The 27,613-nt window shown below is 32.7% G+C and overlaps 1 protein-coding gene across 2 annotated transcripts in view; it reads right to left on the minus strand.

Moving 5' to 3' along the window:
• The window catches only part of LOC115451089 (collagen alpha-1(XVIII) chain), a 212,849-nt gene that overhangs the window by 35,497 nt on the left and 149,739 nt on the right, over positions 1-27,613 (minus strand). For both annotated transcript variants that reach the window (XM_037438829.1, XM_037438828.1), the window contains exons 4-7: positions 18,771-18,842; positions 18,335-18,385; positions 4,825-4,909; positions 4,573-4,619 (exon numbers count right to left, since the gene is read on the minus strand). In XM_037438829.1, coding sequence (XP_037294726.1) covers positions 4,573-4,619; positions 4,825-4,909; positions 18,335-18,385; positions 18,771-18,842 — 255 coding nt within the window. The remainder of the gene's footprint in view (positions 1-4,572; positions 4,620-4,824; positions 4,910-18,334; positions 18,386-18,770; positions 18,843-27,613) is intronic.

Here is a 27,613-nt window from a genome sequence, read left to right on the forward strand (position 1 = left end):
TTTCGGGATAAAAGTCCCGCTTTATATTTTCCCGGGAAAAGTATTCCATCCCAGAATCTCAAACTATCTCCATACCAAATTTCACCGAAATCTGTTCGGTAGTTTTTGAGTTCATCACGTTCAGAAAGACGCCTAAACTTTGTTTTATAATATGTACTCTATTCCTTTGTAACAGTAAATATTTTATTCATTTTAAAACTATAATAAGTTTTTAAATGAAATGTGCTTTTGTTACGGAAGAATAGAGATAATTTTAGAAAGCCTGGAATCAATGCTTCAATTTCTACCAGTAATTTATACAAAACATGGTTAAATCCAAATATGAAATGCAATCAAATCAGATATATTAAATAATGCAATCGGATTATTTAAATATATTTCTTTGGAAAGACAATAGTTGAAGGATATCAAAGGATTTTTTGATTCACATATTCGAAGTAAATAAACTATAACAACGTATGCTGTGTTTGCTTAAACACTGTTGGTCCCAATCAGATATATTTAAATAATGCAATCGGATTATTTAAATATATTTCTTTGGACAGATAATAGTTGAAGGAAAACAAAGGATTATTATGATTCACACATTCGAAGTAAATAAAATTGTTTTATTGCGATTCTCAGTTTTATTTTAAAGATTTATTGCAACGAAATAAGAATGCGATAGTTGCAATAACTAAAAACGGCGTCGTAAAAAGTATGTTTTGACGTGTTTACCCATTTTTTACTTGATTTTTTTACCAACAATGGAAGTTTATAATATATACGTAATATATTGTTACGCGCCGCTATCCTTCTTGGTAATTCTTTATGTGTTAGATTCAGTAAAAATTCAAAATACTTCCATATTAAATATATTTGATCATAAACACCAAACAGCAGAGACATCGTCAAAATAATATGGGATGAGAGTGATTCTATTTTTATTGGATTCAATAAGATGTTATTAACATTACATTACTTGTAAAACGTAATAACTACTTGGTAAAATGTTTATAAAGTTTTTTACTTTTTGAAGATTAGTGGTTTATGGACTCGGTTTTTTTAATATTTTATGATAAATTTAAAAGCTACATTATAGGATTATTACGTAGGTACAAAATTCAATACAATCTAAATTAATAAAATATCATCAAAGCAATTAATTGGAAATTGTACCATAATTCAAAATTGTACGGATTAAATTCGAATGTCACTACGAGATTTCGCTGAGAAAGCCTTTCTCGTTTAAACTCAGCGAAATTAATTCTTAGTTCTATCATTTTAAATGTAACTTTATTCATTAATTAATGCGTTTTGTTACTTCATATTTTTCTATCGTATCCTTTGATTGCTTTCAAACGAACCAGTATTTTTTATTATATTAAAAACACATACATCACGCCATTATCCTCAAAGGAGTAAGGCAGAGGTGCTACTGAGTTCGATCCTCGGATCGGGGCTAAGTGATATTGGGTTTTTTCTACTCACTATGAGCCTGGAGTCTGGAATTTGTGCCCGATGCGGCGATAGGCTCTCCCCTATCATTAAACGGAGCGGAATATACACGATGGAATGTGGATACGCCAGTTGCGCCTCTGCCTACCCATCCGGGAAAAAGGCATGAGCATGTGTATATGTGTGTGTTTTAACCGATTGTCTCTCGATAAATTTGTTTAATTTTAACTGCCGATATTTCGAAGACTTATAGCTTTCCGGTCTCGTGGACCCCGGGTTCTGAATTCTATATGCATAGTCAATTTTAAATATAAATTTAAGCAAACGTTTTTAGTCCTTGATTCTGATAATTTATACTCTCTTTTCAAAGATTTTAAAATTTTGCACACAAATTATAGTCACAGCATTTAGAGTGGCAACGTCTCTCATGTGATATAAATCCATATAATGAAGGACTTATATATTTAAAAAGATATTTGATAAATATTTTTCTCTCTCAATACCTCTAAATTTGTAAACACACGTTCTAAAAACTGTAACAATAGAACCTTGTAAAACTATCGCATGCGAATAAACTCTGCATAAAAAAAAAACAAATTTAATTGAAGTACCCTCGACGGCAGCCAGATGGAGACAGGTACGGCATTGTATGGGGGTCGGGGGCCCACGCCCCCCAATAAACAAAGGACTGTAATAGCTATGTTACCGAGTGGCGACTGAGTGCTTTTTAAACACGCGGCAAAAATGTGAATATACGGATTATAATGACTTATTAAAATTGAGTAATCTTGTGATAATGCGATATCGGTATTACTAAGCAATTACGTACACTCATCTACAAAACTAAACTATTTAAAAACATTTAAACGCTTCTATACATAAACTTGAACGAAAAATATTTTTTTCTTTATCTATTGTATATAAAAATGTATCTCTATTTCCCTTAGTCATCGCGTGTTAACGGATGGAACAATTTCGCTAATTCTTTTTTTGTTGTGTTAACTATTGTCACAAGGTTCTTATGAATTTATTTATTTGTTTATTTATTTACACTTTATTGTACACCATGGATAAAAATAATGTAAGAAGGAAAGAGAAAAAAAGTACAAATGGCGGTCTTATCGCACAAGGCAATCTCTTACAGACAACCATGGGATGGATATAAGAGAAAACGGAATAATAAGGGGCAGCATAAGGCGTACGAAGGATATAACTAATTACTTACTTAAAGATAAGAAAAAAAAATACTATACATGAATACAAATACTATACATACGTATAAATAAATACAATTATTACAAAAAAAAACATACACATATACATAGATATAAAAATATAAAATATATATATATATATAAATATATATATATATATATATATAAAAGAGATAATAGACCTATACATTAGCAATGTCTTCATCTAATTTGAGATAATGCTCTTTTATCTGTTTTTTGAAGATAGGCAAAGATTTTGCCCTCCTCAACGTAACTGGCAGAGCATTCCAAAGTCGAGCAGCTTGTACAGTGAAAGAGCTATCGAAGAATCTGGTGGTATGCACTGGGATTTTCAGTCTTAAATTCTCCGATGACCTCAAGGATCTAGAATGTGTATCATTAAGGAATTCAAAACGATTTTTGAGATATGGGGGTGAGAGAGGGTTAAAAAGTATTGTGTAAAGAAGAGAGAGAATATGAATTATGAATTTCTTATAATGGTTTAGATTCACAATTGGATCCGGTAAGTGCTGCTGTAGTGTAGGGTTCTAGCATTTTATCACCATTTTGGGCATGAAAACGACTGTCGGGGCTGCTAGTCTATAATAAAATATACCATTTTAAGTTATTTAAAAAAAAAATCTTAGATGCGAACACAATAGTTTAAAAGCGAAAAGATTTTTTTGTTTGTTCAGATACTTTTGTAGCTAAATGTACATTATGGTTTATGACGTATTATAATATTTTAAGCGATAATCAACCTTATCAATGATGTATCCTTTTGACACATAATTTACCTTATAAAGTGAAAAAATATAATTATTGTAAAACATTGAATAATAGTAATAATAATAATAATATCGGTAAGGTGATTAGGTGGATAATTAAGAAACCCAACTTTGCCTTCATAAGTAACTTACAAATATTTTTGTCATTAAAATAAAACTACATTCCGGATTTCATCGCGGTTTTTATATTATAATTTTCTTCGTTTTAAAGACTAACATTCGCGTAAACATAATAAATCATTAAATATTTTTGGAAAGATTATTCAAATTTTAATTATTAATGTCACAAGCACATTAGAAACTAATTGTAATCATGCTTGAACTATGCAAGCAAAGCCTTAGAATGTCACTAATTAAACAGCATGTAGAACTATGCCAATAGTTTCATTAATTAAACAGCAACTTGTAGTTACATAATCGCATAACTCTATCATTGCGTTGTCATAATATATAAGACTAGCTTTAATCAGTGACTCCGCCCGCGCAAAAAAGTAATTTCGGAATAAATAGTTGCCCAAGATAAAAGGTATACTATGGCACTCAGGAATACTGTAGCTTCCAATTAGTGTTTATTTTTTCAAAATCGGTTTAGTAGTTCCTGAGATTAGCGCGATTAAAAAGTTATTTCGGAATAAATAGTTGCCCAAGATAAAAAGTACCGTATGGCACTCAGGAGTACTGTAGCTTCCTATTAGTGTTTATTTTTTCAAAATCGGTTTAGTAGTTCCTGAGAATAACGCGTTTAAAAAGTTATTTCGGAATAAAAAGTATCCAAAATAAAAAAATCCCTATGGCACTCAGGAGCACTGTAGCTTCTTATTGTGTTTCTTTTCAAAATCAGTTTAGCAGTTCATGAGATCAGCGCGTTTAAAAAGTTATTTCTGAATAAATAGTTGCCCAAGATAAAAAGTATCCTATGGCACTCAGGAGTGACGTAGCTTTCTATACCTAATGTTTTTTTTCAAAATCAGTTTAGTAGTTCCTGAGATTGGCGCGTTTCAAAAGTTTACTGCGCAGGCAATATAAGAATAACGTGTTACCAAACACCCTGTACATAGAAAATATTTGTCATAGGAAAAATAATACTAATTATTAGATATTATAGTTTAAAATTGTATATTAAATTGTCTTGCCCTTGCTCCACGATCGCCTTTTTCTCCTCGCAACCGTAGTGCATAACCTGTAACATTAAAAACATTTAAAATTATATAAAACATCCTTTACTTTGATTAACATATCTAAATCAAACTTATGTAAGAATAAAATAAAATATTACATTACACTTAATTAAATGCTATAAAGATCAAAATCAAGTTCTGTTTCAAACTGAAATCATTTAAAAATACCATTTTCAATGACGTCATAGTTTGTTATTTCGATCGTACCGTCTAGTCCTGGTGGTGGAGGCGGAAACGGGGGTATGGTCCCGTACCTCCCTGAGCCCTCGGAGTCCCCTTCTTCTTGGTCGACCTGCATTCAACAACACATTACAGGGAGACTAATCAAGAACCATTCATGTGTCAGTGCATTTGAGTGATAACATTGCATGTTTTGTTTTATGAAATAATAATAAAATAAGTAACTAATGTAATCAAAATAAATGAATGAAATTATTTCAATCACGTGAAAATAATTATATCTTGTGATATAAGAATAGCTTGTAATATTTTTGACGGCCTAGATTATTGTATAAGGCTTCCTTATGAATTAGTATGTATAGTAAATATCGTCATTAAAATAATTAGTTATACTATAATCCCGTTGATTTTTATGTCGTCAGATAACTTAAAGAAATATCCATACAATGAAGTTACCTAACTAAGGGTATCTTGTTTAGAACTTGTTAAAAAAAAAACTTCAAAGAGTTTCTCTCTCTCAGTTTTACATACAAAACTATAGAACTATCTTTACAAAACTTCGATTATCTCGAAATAAAGTTTCCCTGACATACCGCTTTTGCGCTTAGCACGGCAGTTAATATCAATATTAAACTCTATTTATGAAAGATGACCTTTAAACCATTGCTAATAACAATAAATAGTGAATTACAATTATTTTTTGGGAATAAAAAACAAATTAATATTTAATTATCTGGAAATCATAATTATTGTGGATTATTAAATTTTATTATGCCAATTAGCGATATGTAATGTATATTCATAATGTAGCTTTTTAGATTTCCATACAATAGCTGTCATGCAATTAATCAGATTATTGAATTAATAAACATATTTATGTGGTTTTTTAATTAAAAACGTAACAATAAGAAAAACTGTTATTTAATTATTAATATTATACAGGGTACATTTGATATTGAGTTAATATATTAAAGCACAATTTAAGGGATAGCCTAGTTGGTTGTGGAACGGACTGCCGAGACGAATGTCCGCAGGTTCAAATCCCAAGGGCACAGACATCTTGATTTTTCAAAAAAAAAAAATTGTCTGTAGTCTTTGAGAATTATCGCTTACTTTAACGATGAAGGAAAACATCATGAGGAAACTGCATACCTGAGAAGTTCTCTATAGGAATCTCGAGGGTGTGTAAAGTCTACCAATCCGCACTAGGCCAGCGTGGTGGACTAAGGCCTAATCCCTCTCAGTAGTTGAGGAGGCCCGTGCCCAACAGTGGGACAGTATTAAATACAGGGCTGATATTATATTATTATACATTTTTTAGCTCCGATATCATTGTGCCAAAAATCATCCATAAATACCAAATATTTTCACTAAAAACCTTGTTTGTTCCCATTTATTGATTATATTGTAGTTTAATGTGAATATGGGGTCTCTGTGAGTATATTTCGGACTGCAAGTATGAAGTTGCCGCTGCGATGAAGTAGTACTAGTAGCATTGAAGCGTGTAAAGTTAAAATTATTTTTTTTGCCTTGATTTCGTTCGAAACTTGCTCTTTATTTTACATCTACGGTTTCAGTAACTAATTGTAAAGTTATTTCGAGGAAGATAAGTTTGTGGTCTTATTTTGTAACACCCTGCCAAATATATATATACCTTGTCAACTATATATTTCATCCCAGTTAATAAAATAGCAATTTAATGCGACGGGGTATGTAGTCATCTGTGGTCTTTCGAAGTTTGAATTTATATTGATTAAAATTATAAACAATTTAGACTGATTAAATAAAAAAAAGTTGGCTTTTTTATTATCTTGAAATGAACGATTTCTAGATTATATCTGCGACCTTTTTTTATAAATTTGTCACGTGAGTATGAATGAATTAAGTCTATTTTACCATCAAAATATAGAAGCATCGTGTTTCTATAATTACTCAAACATTACATAACATCACGCATTTATCCCCCAAGGGGTATGCAGAGGCGCAACTAGGGCACCCACTTTTCGCCAAGTATGTTCCGTCCCATGATGTGATAGGGGGCCAGCCTATCGCCATATCGGGCACAAATTCCAGACTCCGGGCTGATACTGAGCAGAAAAACCCAAGTATCACTTTGCCCGACGCGGGATTCGAACCCAGGACCTCAAAGCGCTATTGTACCGGGCATGCAATACAACTACGCCACCGAGGCACTCAAACATTAGATAATGAATATTTATAATATATCTAAACATGTTAGGCATTAATATGAAAATCAGAAATGAATCATCATTATAAGTTGTGATTGCCTGTTACTGAGTAATATATTTGTGTGTTTATTTTCTTTTGTTATTAATTTATTACTGACAGGCGATCCAACAAATTAAATTTAAATCCTTGTTTGTATCTAAAATTATACATAGATAATACGTCGCATAGCGATATTAATATACCAAATTACCAAGTAACAATATTCATACATCCGAAATCCTACAAAGACTTATATAATAAACACATCGAACTAAATCAGAGTAACTTGCTGAATGTTCTTTGAATTATATAGAGTGGTTGAGAGTAACTCCACTTAGACTAACTTGAACGGGATGCGGTCGCGGCCAGCGCACTTCGACTTGTGAAAACTTTTCAATATATTTTATTGTTATTGGCTAGTTTTTTATTGCGACAAAACTGTACATAATGCAAAATTCAAGCATAAAAGAGATTGCTTTCATGATTTACAGCTCAAAAGCTATGAAGAGAAATGTTGGTTCTTCAACTTGGTTCGAAATAAAAAAGTTATATAACCAATCAACGGTACGTACGAAAACCACGGTTGTTAGGGCAAGGTGACGACTGACAAGCAAGAAGTGTATTCGCTATTATGTCACCTACTGTCGCGTGCAAAAGTGACTTTTATATTTATGGAGTTATAGATATAAATTTATCATCTAAGTATAACAATTCCATTGTGATAGAGAGGTTAATACCTAGCTAGTATTTCCCACCTTGTTTTTAAGTTGGTTTTTCTTTACAGCTCTTATTCTCTTACATTTTATGCCGTGAAAAAGTGATGGATGAAAAATGATATTTTTGTATTTTATTCAATTAATCTACTAGATTCTTTTGCTTCTTATCATTGCCATATCCATTTTATTATAATTAATCTTATCGCATTAAATGCACATTGATAATACTCAATGTTGCAATAGGATAATCAGGATAATTTAACGATGCGTGACTAAATGAAACCACATACTTATATTCTTGGAAATAACACTTTATAATAAGTAATCGAATCGTAAAAGTAAGAAAAAAAAAGTTTTGAACTAAATAAATACCAATAAAAAGTAGTATTAATTTGAACCGCCCTAATGCTAGTACTACTTTAAGAGAATTTTGTCGCAGCAGCGATATTACATTTTCATTCAGAAATATACTCACATATGCATCATATTCGCACTAAACTACAGAACTATAAAAATAAATCAGAAAAATTTAATCAAAATTTCTGGTGAAAATTTATCCTTATCAATGGATGGTTTTTGGCACAATGATAGCAGTAGAGACGAATATATGTTTTCATTTATTAACGCAGTGTCAAAATGACACCCTTTTATAATTAGTGTGGAAAAACCAACACAAATGAACTAAACGGGAATAAATAGGAATTATGTTGAGGGAATTGTGAAAAAGAGAAGTCTATTATTATATTTTGAGACTTGAGGAACTGATATAAAGAAACCTTGACATTTCAGTACAGTTATCAGAAGTTTTCAATCGTGGAGATTGTCTACGTGGTAATACTTGATAAGTTTTTTTAATAATTTTGTATGATAAACTTTTGACCTAATGGCATTAAACATAAACATAAGTGGTCAATGGTCTCTTATAAAAATAAGTATGTAGAGAATAGAGAAGCATATCTTTCTTGTACAGTACTGAATATAATTTAATCATTTGACCAACGTATTCTAAAGACATAAATATAGGTATATTAACAGCTGTGTTACAAATATCGTATACTTTATAGCGTATTTTCTTTAAACGATTTTCGCCTTTGTAGGCGCATATTTCTAATAAATACATAAAATATTTGCTTTCGCTGGTGACCACCGTACACAAGCTGTTAAAACCCGCCATATTAGCCTGCGTAACTGTGTCGCGTTCCGGGATCAGTCTGTGTATACCCGGTTCAATCAGGCCGGGATAATTATGTCGACTGTTGAGTAATCATCTTTTGTCAGTCGAGATTCTATTGGAACTCACTCTACACACTTTTAGGTGTAGTGGGGTCATTTTGTAATGTCTCTATAAAAAAAAATTAAAAGATGGTTGTGTATAATGCAAAAATTCTTTTGTATGTGCACAGACAAAAATGCAAACGATCCGTATATAAAATAATATATCGTTTACTAGCGACCCACCCCGGCTTCGCACGGGTGCAATGCTGACTATTTCATGGATGTTATTATTATACATATAAACCTTCCTCTTGAATCACTCTATTAAAAAAAACCGCATCAAAATCCGTTGCGTAATTTTAAAGATTTAAGCACACATAAAAAACGACTTTGTTTTATACTATGTAGTGAAACAGTATTCATACATAATAGTAATAATATTCGTACAAAATATTCTTCTGTACTTTTATGCTCATCTGTACGAATACTTATTCCACAAACCCGAGAGTCGTTAGCTCACGATAGCGGCTCGTGAGTGAGTTCGGGGAAGTTTGTACTGGGGGAGATATATCGTGTTTGATTACTGAATCAAAAGCGGAAAGTTCTGAGTTCGGCTGTTCTAATAGGTGGGATGAATTATCCTGTTCAGCTGATATCTAGGATTAATCCCTGGGCGCTGCCAAGATTACTTTTAGGGAGGTGTACATGCGTAAGTAGGTACTATATATTATAATTCAATTATTTTCTTTTTTCAAAAATAATCGCGCGGATTTGGATACGCTCAACCATAATAAAACCTCTATGATTAGTAGTTCTCATTGTCATTTAGTTATTATTATTGTGATTTGTTTTGGACGGGGGGGGGGTGCACCCCCTTGCACCCCATCCCGGCGGCTATGGGTTAATACATCTATTATTGTGGCAATGGCTGCTTTAGTTGGTTTGTAGGACTTACTGGCGCAATGCGGATTCAGTTTTAAACTATTGAACTAGAGTAGAGTATTGCTGGATTATCTTCATAATACACTAGGATTAACTGCTCTAACTTTCTATCTGAGTTTCAAAGAAATATTTGTTTTGAAATAAAAGTATTTTAGTCAGCGAACGAACTAGCGAGTCTTGGAGTTAATAATGAATGTCAGAATTAGGGCTGCCAGAATTGTGCACTGACAAGTGACAAAAATAAATATAAATTTCAACGAAATTATCTTAACCTTCCTATATATGTGGTATAAGAAATATCATATATGAAAATATTGTATACAGAATAATTATGAAAATGTAATTAATATTAGATAATTATGTGTATATATTATAATAGGAATTATAGTTCATAACGTTATAATTAAATTCTTATTAAAATGTTATAAGATGTATTTTAAAATGTATTACAGATATTTAACAAAACACAGGTTTTGTGTTAAAATATATGCAGCAACTCGAATTACATTTACTTAATTGTAATCTTTTTCGTGTGAATGAAATAAAAAAAATTAAATAAGCAGAACTGAATTCCCTTTCTAAATTTCGAAGTAAGATCGATAGTTCATCGAAAGTCGGCATGTAATATGGAAAGTAAACACGACAAGCTTGTTGTCGATACACTTGACAATGTGACATCGACTCCTGACTCTGTGGCTTGAGGAAGAGCGGAAGCGGTTACACTCCGTGAAAAAATGTATTAGAACTTGTTTTTATTTAATTTGAATAAAAACTATCCAATAGATTATTAAGCAGAATTTTCTATACTTTTTCGATTGAAATTATTTTTAAACACTCAAGGAAGAAGCAAGTCAATGTCTTACTGTACAATAAAGCAAATCTAAATTATGTTCTGATTTATTTATAGGAAAAGTCTTTGGTATACTGGATTTAACTTAATCAAACTTTATTGAACTTCAAACATGTTTAACTGGGAATAGTTTTTATATATACATATATTTTTATACTTTAGACTAATAACTATTTGTATTTAGGATATTAAAATACATAATTATGTGAAATTTAAACCAATGTCTACAATATTGGCACGGCATAGTATGAACATCATTGTTAAAGATAATTATGTTCTTATAATTTGAATAAATAGACATTATTATTAGTTACTTTTTAATCTGGTACGGTACATTGAACCTAATGGTAAATATATTACAGACCAAATATGATGTCAACCAACGATTCGAAGACTCAGTAGTCGCCTAAATATGCAAGTCTTACTGGATTTCTCTTTATCGCACGGCAAAGCGATCCTAATGCACCTGCTGATAAGCGTACTGGTGACCAGATAGTATGACGAGAGATTACGATCTCTCGCCAGTTGACACAATTATGTTGGCCTGTTTTACCGGATATACACAAACTGATCCCGGAACGACGACACACTTACGTAGGCTGCAATGGTGAATATTACACCTTATAATCCGACATCGATATCTAGATATCGTTATGATTAGGATCATCATCATCATCTCAGCCACAGGAAGTCCACTGCTGAACATAGGTATCCCCCAAGGATCTCCACGTCGACCTGTTGGAAGTGGCCTGCATCCAGCGACTTCCTGCGACCTTAGCCAGGTCTGAATTAAAAGGAAGAATTAAGATACTTACAACCAACACCAGGATGGTGATAGTAATTATTTTTTCCACTATGTATAAATTTGACCCCACCCGTATTGAACGATAAGATCGTAAAACTACAAATAAAGATTCATTAAAGTCGTAATCCGGCTCCTTAAATAAAGACCGCTGACGGCTGCAATATGGGCGCAGTCGATGTGATTGCAATCCGATGTTCTGTTACGAAGTCTGTTTACAATATACGAGAGCTGCTGTTTGTACTACCAATAGTTGTTTTGGAGGAATATAATCATGCAGTTCAGACATTGTTATCGCTAAATCTGAACGATAATATTGATTTTACAATTTATGATTACGATTGGCAAACTACTTGATCTAAGCGGTATTTCTTTCGAAAAATATAAGCTATATTCAAAAAATAAGAAATTGTGTTAATCGAAAAAAAAAAAAATTTTCGGATTTTTTCGCGGTTTTTTATTATGATTTTCCCCGAAGTTTTGAAGACTTTGCAGCCTTCTTGGTTACGGAACGGACTGATTTGTTGGTCATCCGAAAAGTCAGTTACAATACCTATCTAACTAAATTTTATAATTATACTAAATTTGAAATTTCTAGCTGTTGACGGTCTGATCTACCCAGAATGAGCTCACAGTGTCTCGAAGTCTGCCAGACTTGAAGTGACTATGAATGCTGAAAAATTTTCGAGATCGAGAGATTTTGTTGGAAGAAAATCATATTAATTTAAAAACCGCGAAAAAATTCGGAAAATAGCATTATTTCAATGTCTACCATTCGCGTAAACATAAGAAATCATTATGCTGTTTCTAAATATGTATAATACATAAAACTCAAGTTCGCAAAATATCTCTCCAACCAGCCTGCCAACCGTCGATATTTATAATACTCATTCCTTTTTTTAAGAAACACATTTTTTCAGAAATTGTTTATTTCTATACGACTTTGTCTGAAGTTCTTTGTTTCCTAAATCTAAATGAAACTCTATATAATTTAAAAAAGTATTGCTTGTCACCATATAGGGCTAGTTATGATAATATAGAGATGGTTATTTTGTTGGTGGTAGGATATGACCAGAATCTGACATGACAGGAGAGAGGTCATGCGCAGGACCAGCGGCTTTATGTGCTTTGAATACGAACGTATCACACCACCAACTTCCTGACTCCGAGCCGCGACTGAGTAATTATTAACATGAAAAAATAATCGCAATTATTATTTGGCCCGACTCGGATTAGAATCCAGGACTTTAGCGCGGTAGTCGTATTCGTACCGTGGACGCATTACAACTATGCCAGACATGTCTACCTAAAACAATATTTTATAAGCGGTTGAACCAGTCGGCTTATAAACCGCATAGTAAAGTCCAACAAAGACTGGGACGTAACATGACGTGCCATAAAAATATCATATAAAACCACAAATTCTGTTGTTCTTTAAATATTCATTTTACAGTTGGGTTTAATACTTTCTTTAAAATACATCCGATTTTTGTTTTGATATTGATTTTACAGTTTGGTTTAGTTCGCTCTTTAAAATACATACGATTATTAATTTGATATTGATTTTACTGGGTTTAGCTCTAAATTTATAATACATCCGATTTTTGTTCCGTTGGATAGCTGAGGTATTTAAAACCATTTGAGAACTAGTTTTAAAATAGACATGCTATGATGATTTCATTACTTAATTAAGGTTGCCAACTCGTATTAACTTTCAGAGCCTTATAGTGATTACAAGGAGTTAATTATACAATTAGCAGTTATGGTTTTATTGTTTGATGTTGTTTGCACCTCGTTTTCGGTTTAAAACGATCGTCTCATAGTTCCATGAGTTTTACAGCCGTCTTTAACAAATGATCCCAATCTCGATCTTCAATCGGATTACGAGAATAAACCAGATAAGTAATTCTTTTGTAAGCATGTCAAGAGAAACTGCTCTGATTTTTTAAGGTATGTAGATAGAAAAAAGCTATTCTCTTGTGAGCATGACAAAAAAAACTTTGCTCTGATTTTCCAATTTTAAGGTAGATCGAAAAAAGTTATTTGGATCGTTTATTGAAAATGGCGGTTAATAGTCAAAAGTGAAAATCCATTTTCGAATTATTAAACCTCACAGTACGCTCCCATGCTTTACATTTATTAATCTAAACTAAAGATTAATCAAACAAATTAATACTACCTTATCAAAACACTTATAAGAAAATCTAGAATTATGGATATACAAGGATAAAATTTTCTAATCTATTACCTCGGAACATGTCAGTCGCAGCAATGAGCCATCTGATAGATTAAAATTGATTTTACTTTACGCGGTGTTCGCGAGGCAATCTTACACATCTTTAATCTTTAATCACGAGTCAATTAATTTATTGTGAGACGAAACGCAATTCTGTTGAGTTTAAGAATACTATTTAGCTGAAATATTCTTTTATCTACGAATCTTTGTGCATTATACACAACCATTTTTTTACTTTTTTGTATATGAACGGGAACGTGATCCCACTGAATGTAAGTGGAGTTGGGTTCAATAGAATTGCGTCTGGCAAGAGGTGATTACCTCTCGAAGGTCGGCATAATTATGCCGGCCTGTTGGAACTAAATATACACAGGCTGGTCCCGGAACGCGACACATTTACGTGGCCCATTATGGCGGGTTTTAACACCTTGTGCACGGTGGTCGCTATTCGGGCGGATATAAAATGTATTCTAACACTAGCAAACTTAAGTCATATGGCAAAAACAATTTAAACCAAAACATTGAGCCCTAAACACGAAATAGCCAGAATGACAATAAAGACATTTGAAACAAAAAACAGCATTCAAGGTTATATTTCGGTCAGAGAATAATTCTTGCGCTTTTTGCCTTCATTTAAATTCCGTTGTTGGTGCATAACTTACATTAGCATAAGTAAAAATAAACTAAGAAATTTTATTTTGTTATATTGATTCAGGGTTGCCAACAAAATTAACAATATTACCCACAAATTTAAGTAATAAAAAATAAATACTGGAATAATTGCAATTGGAATGACAGACAACCACAAGGCGCTAGGTTAAGAAAAAAAATTTAAATATATAAAAATAAAACACCTTTGATTATAAAACAACTGAGACTGGATATTAATACTAATAATAATATTAATGAGTAATATTATAACAATTTTATTTTACACAATAAATCATTCTTATTTACGGATAAGACAAAGCTTTAATCAGACTATCAATACCATAAATTTTTGCACCCGAGTTCCTTCTGTTCTTTTGTGACGTAAACTGATTTTTGGAATTTCATCTCCAAGAGGCCTTAGTTGTAAACATTTAATCATAATAACGCATCAGCTATAAAATTCCATATGAAAATTGGAGAATATGCGACGAAATTACGATAATATGTGCTAAACCTTTTTTTGTTATTGCTTTGAATGACGAGACGAGCTTGGCATGATGGTAAGATATTCTTGATGATAAGCGATACGACCGCCCATAAACTGTAGCAACACATTGAATTACAAAGTATTGTTTGGTATTCCACTGCGCTCTCCATTCTGAGACAGGAGATGTTAAGGTTATAGCTTAAGGTCCATTTTTCATACATTTTGTTTCACCTTTAATCTGGGTAACTAAACAAGTATTGGCAAGTAAAGAATTTAAATTCACGTCTAGCTAGTAAAGGCCGAAATATCCATGCATATTAATTATTTTTACGTTTTTCTTTCAACTGCGAGAACTAATCACTAACTAGACGTGAATTTAAATTCTTTACTTGCCAATACTTGTTTAGTTACCCAGATTAAAGGTGAAACAAAATGTATGAAAATGGACCTTAAGCTATAACCTTAAGCCTTATTATGTCCTATAGTTACACTGTCTAAATTAATGTTCTTCAAACACAATAGTGTCTACACACTGCTCTCCCACATATAGAGACCACCAGTAATTACTTCATTATGGGATAAAAGTAAGTAGCTAGACTTCTGCTTCTCCTTTTATGTATGAATATATAACACATATCATGTTAACCCGGCGAGCATGTGGCGGGGTATGTCATACCCCCCATGTTAATTACTGGCGTATATTTTTTGCGCCTGACTTTCAAACTTATAGTCTCTTTGAGTAGCTGGAGTTACAGGGTTGCGGAAGGTAATAGTGGCGTGATCACAGTGTCGCGGCAACCTGCATTCGAGTTACACGCTTGCAAACTGAGTTCGGGTACGTGATACCCCGCCTCATAGCTGGTGTGACAAAAACTAAAATTGCTTTTTCTGCTATTTTAACTTATTTTCTTTGTTTAATTGTAGATTTTAATAGAAAATGGATGTTGAAAATAGAAAAGAACAACTTCGGTCCATGATAGAAGATGTGCTTACTAGAACAGGGTTTCGCAAACTTTTATTTAGTGCGGACCGCTAATGCCACCTTATGCGACCTTTTTTGCGACCAAAGTCGTAATGTTTGGGTTGATGTTGTTCAGTTGGATTCTTAAATTTGTTTTTACTAGCAGTTTACTTCTGTATTTATTTTTAGATATACAAGAGTGCAAAAGCGTGCACTTTATAGTTTTTCTTTAACTTTTATTTTACTTGCGGATCCCCTGAGAGGGGCCCACGGGCTCCCCAGGGGTCCTATGTTTCGTGAAAATCAGGGCAAAGACACTAAATGGACCGATTTCATCCGTAACTTAGGCTTGGCTTTAGTTTACGAACACCTGAAGATGTGAAATGACAAAAAATATATATTCCGATTTATATACGTCAGAGAATTTCTTCCCAGATCAACGAATCACTTTCATCGACTCAAAATGTTCCTGGTCATTTTATTAAATGTAGAGATTACCCCAACAAAAATAATCATAAGACAAAATACTCATGAACAAGCTGAGGAAAGGCTATTAGTGTGGAGCATGCAACGTTTTTTTGTAAAAACTGCACAGATTTTATCTCCAGTTCCTAAGATGTTCCTAAATGTTTTTTGTGATTTTTTTTAGTTTATAAAGATAATTATTTCATATTCTATCATACGATTAAGTTTTTTTTTCATAAAACTGGTTTTACTTTAGTTCCTTTTAGTTTTTAAGAGACTGAAAGTGTTTGTTTGAAATTCAAAGTGACTTATTTCCATCGAGGTAAAAAATAAAATTGTTAAAATGGCGCGATTGTTTTATTTCCAATGCGTTATGATGGTATTGTCTTATTATACCAAAAAATAAATAGTATAATACTTCTTCAGAAACAAGTTTTATAGCCAATTTTTTTAAGGGGTATGTCATACCCTGCCTCATACTCCTTGTTACATTTTTTCACCACACGCTCGCCGGGTTAAATAACTTCTGTATTACACAACGGGAACTCAAATACATTACAATTCGTACCAATTAGGGTCGAGCTTGTGCAGGACTGTTTTTAATTTTGCGTCAATTTCGCGGACAATTTGTTTTATTGTGCCGGCGGACAATAAAATGCCATTGCCTTATCTGAAGCTCTAATAAAAGTTATCTTCGTTTAGACAACGGCTCAATCATAGGATTATATTGAACCTCTTATTACTGAGGTCGCTGACCTTTGATCGACGTTCTACGGTCGCCAGAAGAAAAAATAAAATGTAAACATAAAATGCTTTCTTTTCAATTTTTGTTCATGTCAATTAAGTGAAATAGAATGAAGTTATTGAAAAGGAGGTAGGTATTTTGTAAGTATGTTGTTTTTGCGTTCATTTAACTATAAAGATATAATATATAGGTAGATATACAGTAGATATTTCAATGAATGATATGTTTATATACTATTATAGTTATGTCTTACATATATTAAGATTTTCAATTTATTCGTGAACGTAATTTAAGATTTCATAATTAGATGAATAATATAATAATAATTAGGCCCACAAATAAATATAACAAAAAAAAAATTAATTAACCTAATTTCACAAATTAGGGATAAACAAACATGTTTTCAGTTTTTATAACATTAAGTCGAACGCTAACACTAATGAAGAAGTTTATTCTGATAGAGAGTTCAATGACCTAACAAAAAAAAGATTGCAATCTGTAAGTGTTAAAGCTGCAGATCGTGTTAGTGCATACGTTAATATTTTTTTATGAAAGACGTCACATTATGTGTGGTTAAGTAAGATTGAAATTAGGACAAGGTGTAATCATTACATATTTATTGCTTATAAAACTTATTCATATACTTTTTGCCAGCATTTTTGACATAGGACCTTATTCATAGCCGCTGTATTTTAATATGGTCACAGCAGTGATCCCTCTGCACCTAACGGTAAATGGAGTGGGATCTTCTTATCTCTCACGTCTCATATGGAGAGTCTCTAAGACACCTCTTAACATCACACATTCATCTTCCAGAGACCAGTACAGCCATAATTTCTTCGGCAATATTGTACTACTTTCTATTTCAATACATTAAAAGTTTGACACTTCAGGCTTAGATGGGGCAAGTTTCTTGACGTAAGCGCGTCAACGCAAACAAGAATTGCTTCGCCATTGTGTTCAGACCAGTCAAGATTTTCATGTCCTCTCAAGATAGAAAACAATATGTCATAACCAAAATGCTGTCAATAAGTTTATGAAAGCGATAGATGTACTAATACTTAATAAATAAAAATTACAGTTCCTTTACTATGGTAGAAATAAATTAAAGATATCTAAACAAATATAGGCATATTTCACCCTGTCCTCAGTCCAATAGGTTAGTATTGTGAAACATTTGACACCACAAAACGTGTTAGTGTAAAGCAAACATTAACGTATAAATTGTTTGTAATCACCAAGAAATTGTCAATGTCAATCTCATCGCCGTCGCTGCCTTTACCAATTTCCTGTCAAATGTCAAAAATGTCATATTTACGTGGCAATTATTGAATATAGTTCAATCACTATGGTGTTTTCCTTTATTTGTTTTTTTAATTTGGCAAATAATAAATTTAATTTGTGATAATGTATGCGAAGTTCACTAACAATTGATTTTAAATTTAAATTTAGAATTTGATATTTATTCAAACAAGAAAATATAAACACAACGATATAAGTGTAGTAAATAAATATAACTCAAACATAACAAAATATTAATTTATATTGATTTTGTTTAAACATAAATAATGTACACCTAATTTTAAAATTGATGTTCATCTAACAAATGCATTTTTTTAAATGACTTTTATAAAACCAAACAGTGTAAGTACTAAATGAATTTAAATGACTTACCTCAAAAGTGTTGACACATTGCACTTCAGCTTGAGTTGGAGATCCGTACAACTTGAGTTCTTGAAACGCACCCTGTGCCACAACACAAATTAATACACGGTATATAAATTTTATCATGACTGACAACTTTTCGACGGCTTCACGTTTTTTAAATTAAAAAAACAATTAATTTTCAATATCGCGAAATTTTGTTTTTTTGGTTGAAATATGAATTGTTCCCCTTTTTAAAGCATTTTAGACATTTTTACAGACGTCTAGAAAATACTTTACAAAAATAAAATCATCAGATTTAAATGCACTGTTTTTGGTTACATTAGTTCATCGCCCTTGTCAATTAAATAAAATATCGTAACACAAAACCGGAATGCCGAAGATGCGTACGCGCAACTCGTGCCATGCTGCGCATGCGTTCTGATGCACTAAATTTAAAACGAAGTTAGCCAAAGGATAGCTTACACGTCCAACTTCCCTTGACACCTGCAACGATTGCTGTTTCGAATAATTTCCAAGAGAAAGTGGATCATTTTATAATGGCTGGAATCAGGAAATACCGCACGACACAAGTGTAATATATTCTTGTTATGTCGATTGTTGCTTTTCCATGAACTGAATTGTTTGGCAGAATAGGATCGCTGGCGAGTTTATTTCAAATATTGTCGCATTAAGTTAACTGCTCTTGAAACTTATATGCTAGTTTCAGTTTTCGCTATTTGGATTGTTTGCATCAAAGATTTGGTGTTATGATGTAAATGTGCGGAGTTACACTATAAAAGTAAGTATTTTAAAAAACGATTAAACAAGTACTTAATCGTTTTTTTAAGGGTAAGATAAATTATATGTGACGAAAAACTTCATTATGTCATGTATTATGATTATAAAAAAAGATCATAGATAAATGTAAATAAACCTTCAGTTCCTCAAAAAGATAAGAACGAGTTTTCTAAAACTCTATATAATTGGTTAATTTGAAACGGAACTTACAATAATGTTAAATTGACAATACAAATACAAAACTACTTATACTTATGCAACAAACTTACAGCGAGTTCACCCGGAGTACGTCTAAAACACCTAATTTCTTTATTAAATGTGATGTAGTCAAGATATTACTACAATATTATAATTATTATAATCTAAATAAAAGCACGTTTTCTAAGGCCACGGACCAACCACGGCCTTCTTTTCTTCCTTCTTTTCTTTTTGTTCTCAATTGGCCCGATGCGTTGAGAGCGCACTAGCGTGTTAGCTCTTAAGTAATAATACCCACTTAACCTTATCTAGTATGAAAAAGACAACGATATCTTGGTCTTTAGATGCAAGAAAACAAATATCATCCGATGGATGAGGTCGGTCTAGAATCGATCCCTATGGCGCTCAATGGGGGAGGCCTATGTCTAGCAGTGGACGATTCCCGGTTGAAATAATGATGATGAATCAAATATCAAAATAAAGTTAAGTAATCTAAGATGTTTTATTACATAGATACGTTGTCCGAGCTCAATACTGTCAAGACGAAAGTAAGGTAATTGCCCGACATTCGCTTAGTCAACCTCCAACCACTGTCGTCGCTAGTCGGCTTACTAACTTTTGTATTTTTATAAATAAAATGCCTTCCTGTGTTTTTAGACGATGTACAAATTATACTCCAACTGTGAATGAAATAAACGTTCCATTTCATACGTTAGTAATAAGTATACACTATTTAACTTATTTTTTAACTAATAAATGCATATTATTTGACTGTCATGGCGACGAAGCGGTCGACGTTCGGGCCCATTCGGGCAAACTCGGGCCGTATAAATGCCAGTCGCTAGGGCTGTAACTATAGTAAATACTGCGCTGTTTTTATATGCAATTTTGTTAGTGTATGACGCGTCTATTTGTAAAACGTCATTGTAAGTAATACGTATAAGTAACAGTCTAAGTTGTTCTCGGAATACAGCATGCCGTAGTTCTCAGTCTATGAATATCAACCCGTATGTCGAGAGGCACTCAAGCGAGGTGTTGAAATTCATTACGTTTTAAGCGCAGCGACGCTCGACGGCAAGCATCTTTGTCAAAGCGAGTTCAATTCGTAGGAAACTAGATCTAATTACGTGTCAGAATTGAAGTCTCGGAATGTAATTTTAGTTCGTTCACGGAAAGGGAATTCTTTTTTAGCATTTATACTTTTTGGGAAGTACAAAACAATGTTAGGTACTAATATTTATGCAAAAAAGAACTTAATTATAATATAGTTTATTGAAAAGAGGATGGATATTTTTCTTATTATTCTCCTTTCTTAAAATATATGCAAATTAATGAATTTGTTACAACAATCGGGTGTGATAAAGGTTTAATATAAATGATAATTACTATGACCATGTTTCCGATTTAGATTTCAGGATTAGTTCACCGACAATTTACTATTAGATTTGAATGCAAAAAATAAACTCTTTTAAGAATAAATAAGACACATTTTTATTTTTTTCATATGAATTTTAGTTGCGAAGGCAGGGCAATATTTATCTAGATCAACGTATTGGCTTTCGGCGTTGGCTCGCGATTTCATTTGCAATATAGCCGAATGTGATATGCATTTTAACGAAAAATATTTTATTTTTACTTATGTATCTTTGCAGAGTGCAGTTCAAATTTGCGATAGGGTTTTATGTGGTTAAACTGGATCATGGGATAATACCGATGTTCAAGATTACTGACTGCTAAACCCCACAAGACTTCCAAATATGGATAAGATAGCTTGAAATGCATTTTTTTATGTTCCACAATTGCTTGCTTATATCACAATTTAGCATTAATCGTGAAACAATGGGATTACTCCGAGATCATGTTTCCTCAACGTACTCTGTTTTTAAAGACCAGTTTATTTCATTGATAGTAGCGGTGTAAGCTATTTTAGTTTAAATTATGACGTTTGTATTGTGGCTCTTATAGCTATTAACTTAGATTTTATTTTTGCAGGTCATGGAGTAACAATCTGTTACCCTTGCACGTGGAGTAACTAATTTAATAAAAATGCAATATTATTGAATTGATCAAAGTATAGTGTTTTATTGAATTCGTCTGATTTGAACTAAAATAGACGAAATACATGTTAAATTGAAATTTTAATAGTTTCAAGTGAGCGTGATATGATTAGATTTGTTGAAGAAATCATATGTTTGTGTTAATATATTTACTTACATACTAAAATTATGTATATTGTATTGTATTGACTGCCTCGGTGGCGTAGTTGTATTGCATGTCCGGTACAATAGCGCTCTGAGGTCCTGGGTTCGAATCCCGGGTCGGGCAAAGTGATATTTGGGTTTTTCTGCTCAGTATCAGCCCGGAGTCTGGAATTTGTGCCCGATATGGCGATGGGCTCGCCCCCTATCACATCATGGGACGGAACATACTTGGTGAAAAGTGGGTGCCCTAGTTGCGCCTCTGCATACCCCTTCGGGGATAAAATGCGTGATGTTATGTATGTATGTATGTATTGTACATGTAGGATTAATATAATAACTTTATGACTGTCGGATGTTAAAGGAGAGAACATAATAGAGCCAAATTCCCACAGTAAAAATATGTTTTTAATTAGCAAATTTGTTTGGTTTTTTTTTACCAAGAAAAAACATAATTACTCGTTTATTCGGTTAACACTTATAAATGCATACATAGATGGGGCATCGCCCCATTTAATGTACGACCATCGTTATTCCAAAATATTACCATTGGCTGGCAATGAGATATAATGAAAAAATAATCTACAAAAAAAAGTAAATAACCTCCAATCTATATACATAAAAATGAATCCCTATTTCCCTTGGTCACGCCATCACGCGTGAACGGCTGGACCGATTTCACTAATTCTTTTTTGTTGTGTTTGTTATTGTCAGGAGAAGGTTCTTACGAAAGAAAAAAATTCAAAAAATTGCGCGGAAAATTAGAAAATTTAAGAAAACTTTACGAAAACATGAATTTTATATAACTGTCAATTCTTTGAAATTACTGTCAGCGATTGACAGACGCGCTGTAAATTCATAGTTAAGACGGGACAACGTCTGTTGGGTCAGCTAGTTTGTAATACAAACTATCAATCCTCCACAAATTGTCGACAAAACCCTTACCAAATCACTCGCACAACAAAAACCAACGATAGAGAAAGGTCAGTGAGTTTCGATTCGCGAAAATGTTTTTAATTAAAAATACTGCGGGTCAGGAGTGAGTTTGTAGCTCACCTCGGCTTTCATGACATCGAAGCCTGAACTGAAAGTAATTCCACTGCGAACATTTTATTTTCTGCTACATGTAGGATGGCCATGTTGAATGACGAGGGCAGCGATGGAATCGTTGTTTCAGATTTATTGCCATTTAAATATTCGATTACTGAAGTGTGATTTACGAAATGTGGGAAAGGGGCTCTTTTTTAAATGGTTTCTACATGTGTCGTTTTGATAATTTTTTCATGTTTTTATTGTATACTTTATTCATCGTAGCCATTTCCATTTTCTGGATAATATAATTATATCATTTTGTCTTGTATTTTATGTCTGTTTCAAAGAACAGACAAAAGACTCATAAAACAATCGATTTAACAATTATACGAGATAATGTAAAATTATACAATAAGTTGAAGCAGCTTAAGCTTTAAGCTCAATATTTCTATTGATTAACATAAAGGAAACGTCCCGCCTAACTCACAACGTTTGGCCACACCACTGATCACATAGAGCTAGGCACTCACGAATGTAGGTGCGCGCTGTGTTTGGAGTTCGCTTCGATTCTATTTTCCGGAATGCTTGCACGACTTCAAATCAGAGTGAATTGTGGCTTTAAATTATAATTATTTATAAATATTCAATATATAGCTTACTTTGACAGATTGTAAATAATAGTTACTGTTACTTATTTCCGTTACATTTTTATTAGGTATATTGTTAGGTTTGCATTTTTGTTAGGACTGCCTCGATGGCGTAGTTATTGTACACAGTAGTAGTACGACTACCGCGCTGAGGTCTTGGGTTCGAATCCCGAGTCGGGCCAAAATAATATGGAGGTATTCAAATATATAGTGTAGTGCGTTATACATGCACATATAGAATATGTGTATAATACAGAATTATGATAAGGGAACGATTTCCTAATGATAAAACAACCATTCCGATGTGGGCTTTAATTGGAACCGAATTCAAAAAAATATATTTCGTGTAATGCTATATATATTTGCTTATGATGCTAGTGAATATTTCGTATAATGTAAGTGATATTTGCTTATGATGGTAGTGAATCAATACAAATGTTCGGTGACCCGTACAAATATCAATATATTGTCTACGTCATAGTCTGTTGATCCGTTTTATTAAGCTTACAGCCAAATTGAATTAAATCTATTTTCCGGATTCTATCGCGGTTTTTTGTTTTTTATTTTTCTCCCGACGTTTCGAAGACTTTGCAGCCTCCATGGTCACGGGGGGGACTGAGGTGTTGTTCATCCGCAAAGTCAAAGTTACAATATCTACCTACATTTTTCAAATATACAACTTTTTAAAAATGTTTGCTGTTGGTGGTCCGATCTACGCAGAATGAGTTCACAGTGTCTTGAATCCGAAAATTAGTTTAATTTCAATGTCTAACATTCGCGTAAACATAAGAAATCATTATAAAAATCGATACTTCAAATCGCTTATACATTTTGTGTTTGAACCAATTTTTTTTACAAAATTATTTAAAACGTTAAGAATTTATTTCACATGAAGAAACAAATTATTTACTTTAAACTAAACGCAGGCGATCTGAAGGTTTGATTTTGTCCAGCTACTTGTGACAAAAATGTGAATAAAACTAACATTTTCTGTATAACGCCCAAACGTTCCTCGAATCGCATTTAGATTTTAAAAGAACTGAGATTTATACCCAACGTTTGTAATGGATTGTCACCGAAAGGCGATAATAGAATGACCGTCAGCGAGCTTGCAAAAATGAACCTAATGTCGCAGTGATTTATAACGGGTTTAGGATTTCATCAGAAGCTCATCATAATATATTGGAAATTGGGCTGGATTTTAAGACTGATACTTTTGTCCACGAGTGTAATTATACGATAATACTGTTTCCTTCTGGACAAAGTGGAAAATCAAATTTTAACTATAATGCCAGCCAATTAAAATAATATAATAATATTTATTTTCACAAGTTTTAATAATACAAATTAAGTTTCCTGACTTCTGAGCTTCCTTTTCCTTAAATAACAATTGTACTTGTAAAAAAATATAAATAATAAACTAGTTGCTTTTTTAAGTGTCGAATGATTTCATAATAATAATTATGCTGGTGAAAGAAAGAAAGAGAGAAAATAAAAGGGTTTATTGTATGCATGCCGCATTACATACATGCATAATACATATGCATGTACATATTTAATTAGTGCTGTAATATTGCAGTAAGATATATCCCACCTTTAGAATTATAATGACGCAGGTGCAAAAAACTTTTAAATTGATTTTGTAATCCACAACATTAATTATCGAATGCAACATAAATTTTCGGTAATTACAACAAAGTCGAAGTTGCATTCGATAATTGGTCATTTTTCAAATGTGGATTATAACGTTTTTTTGCAAGTAAAAGTCTAATTTATACTCGCAAATAAATGGCAATAAAATACTTTGTACATAAATTTGTTATTTAATGCTATCAAATAAAATTTAGGGTCAGATATATAATTACGTTCAATTTACAGTCCGATGCGTTAACGGGCGGATAAAATTTACTTGAACATTGTGAAACGGACCACAAGTTAGGCTATTTATTTGATGTGTAACTCTAAGCCTTTTACAGATTTGAAAAATTTGCCCATATTCATTTTTTCTAATAATATTAGCCCTGTATTATAATATTGTCCCACTATTGGGCACAGGCCTTCTGTACTACTGAGAGGGATTAGGTCTTAATCCACCACGCCGGTCAAGTGCGAATTAGGAGACTTCACACACCCTCAAAATTCCTACAGAGAACTTCGCGAGTCAAGTCACCGTTAAAGCAAGCGATAATTCACAAAGAATACTTACATAATTTTAGAATAGTCAGACGTGTGTGACCTTGGGATTTAAATATGCGAAAATTCGTCTCGACATCGGAATCAGTTCCATACCCAACTAGGCCACCACCGCTTTTTTTCTTGTTGTAAGAAAATTATTGTTACATAATACTTTGTTCCTCAATATGGCCTATTGTAATTTTCTCATCCACTTCACTTTAAATTCAACCTCAAAAGCTCGTTTTGTTAACGTTGTAGTCTTTCCTTAAGTAGGCCCTTTACTCTGCCACAAATTGTTATAGCCTAGTCCTTGTGATAAGATGTAATAAGGATCAATCTGGATTGGGCATTTGCCAATTTGATACTGGCATTTTTACCATCTAGGAATTTCATTCGAATTTCAAATTGGATTGTTTGAATTTGGAACGTTATTGATTTTTATCGTGGTAAGGCATAATGTATGCTTGGTTGTTCGTAATCGTCGTTCGTAATATTTGTATGTTTTTATGCAACTAAATAATACTACGAGCAAGCAGCTCGCCTGATGGTAAGCGATGCCACTGGACACTTATAACTGGATAGTTTATGAATATACATCGCAATAACTAACACCAACGAGAACTTTAACAAAAAAGTACTTTCCAGCCCACAAGACCCAACTTTAACCGCCTAAAAATAGATTCCATTATTGAAAATATCGTATATCCCCTATTTATAAGTGATTGGTAAAATAACCTATTTCAATAAACGACTTAAATTCCTAATCGCTTTCAGAAAGACAGCGAATTATTCAATCAGAATAAAATTAGTTTGACATGCCTTATTTTGACTATCATTGATTCGGAATAAAATTACGGATGATAAACAATATATTCATGCACAACTATAAAGCGTTATGCATGTACTGTTCGTATTATGTGGATTGTCATATTTTCAGAGATGTCTCTATAAAAATGCAAATTGATACCATTAGCTAGTGACGCGAAATATGTCGTATGATATTTCATTTTGCGCGCACCTCTGTTGGCTTTATAAATTTTAATTAAAAACTCATCCGGGGCTCTATCATTGTCCGATGAAGTTGGCAAAATATTCGACATAAAATTTTTGTATGAAACAAACGGCACTTTTTTATAGCCCCGATATCCGCGGATATAACTGGATTCGGCCAGATTAATCGATTCGTTTTTTTTTTAATTTTACGGGTGAGCCTATCGGTATTTTGGTTTAGAGGTGTTACGCGTTATGTTTATTAGAGACTTGATTGGTTGGGTTTTGTTTTGTTTTAAGAAATAAAATTTAACTGTAAAGACGCATTATTTTTTTTATAAATAATATGTCGGCGGCTCGGCACGCATGAAGTTTTTCGGGATAAATAATTTTCCGGTATAAAAAGCAGCCTTTAGCATTCAGGAGCAATGTAGCTTTCTATTAGTGAAAAAAAGTCAAAATCGGTTTAGTTTCCTGAGATAAGCACGTTCAAACGAACAAACTCTTTAGTTTTATATATTGGTATAGATTATCTTTGTATTTATTTGTCCATTTATTTATGTTATAAATTCTAATTTTTTACGCAATAACGGACCGATCTTAACAAAAGCGTACAAAATTGCAATAAGGTTGAATCTACTTTCACATACCATATATAGGAAACGATTTCTTTACATTTTTAATGCTGTTTAAGGCAAGGTAACAGTGCCGATGGGTCCATATAAACAGAATCCTGCTTCCCTTTATAATTTATGTAAAATCTAATTATCATTAGAACAATTTGCAGATCGTATTGGTGCGTAGTACCTATATTATATCAGGGTCCCTTTCA

This window comes from Manduca sexta, chromosome 15, assembly GCF_014839805.1.
Source record: "Manduca sexta isolate Smith_Timp_Sample1 chromosome 15, JHU_Msex_v1.0, whole genome shotgun sequence".
In the NCBI taxonomy this organism is placed as follows: domain Eukaryota; kingdom Metazoa; phylum Arthropoda; class Insecta; order Lepidoptera; family Sphingidae; genus Manduca; species Manduca sexta.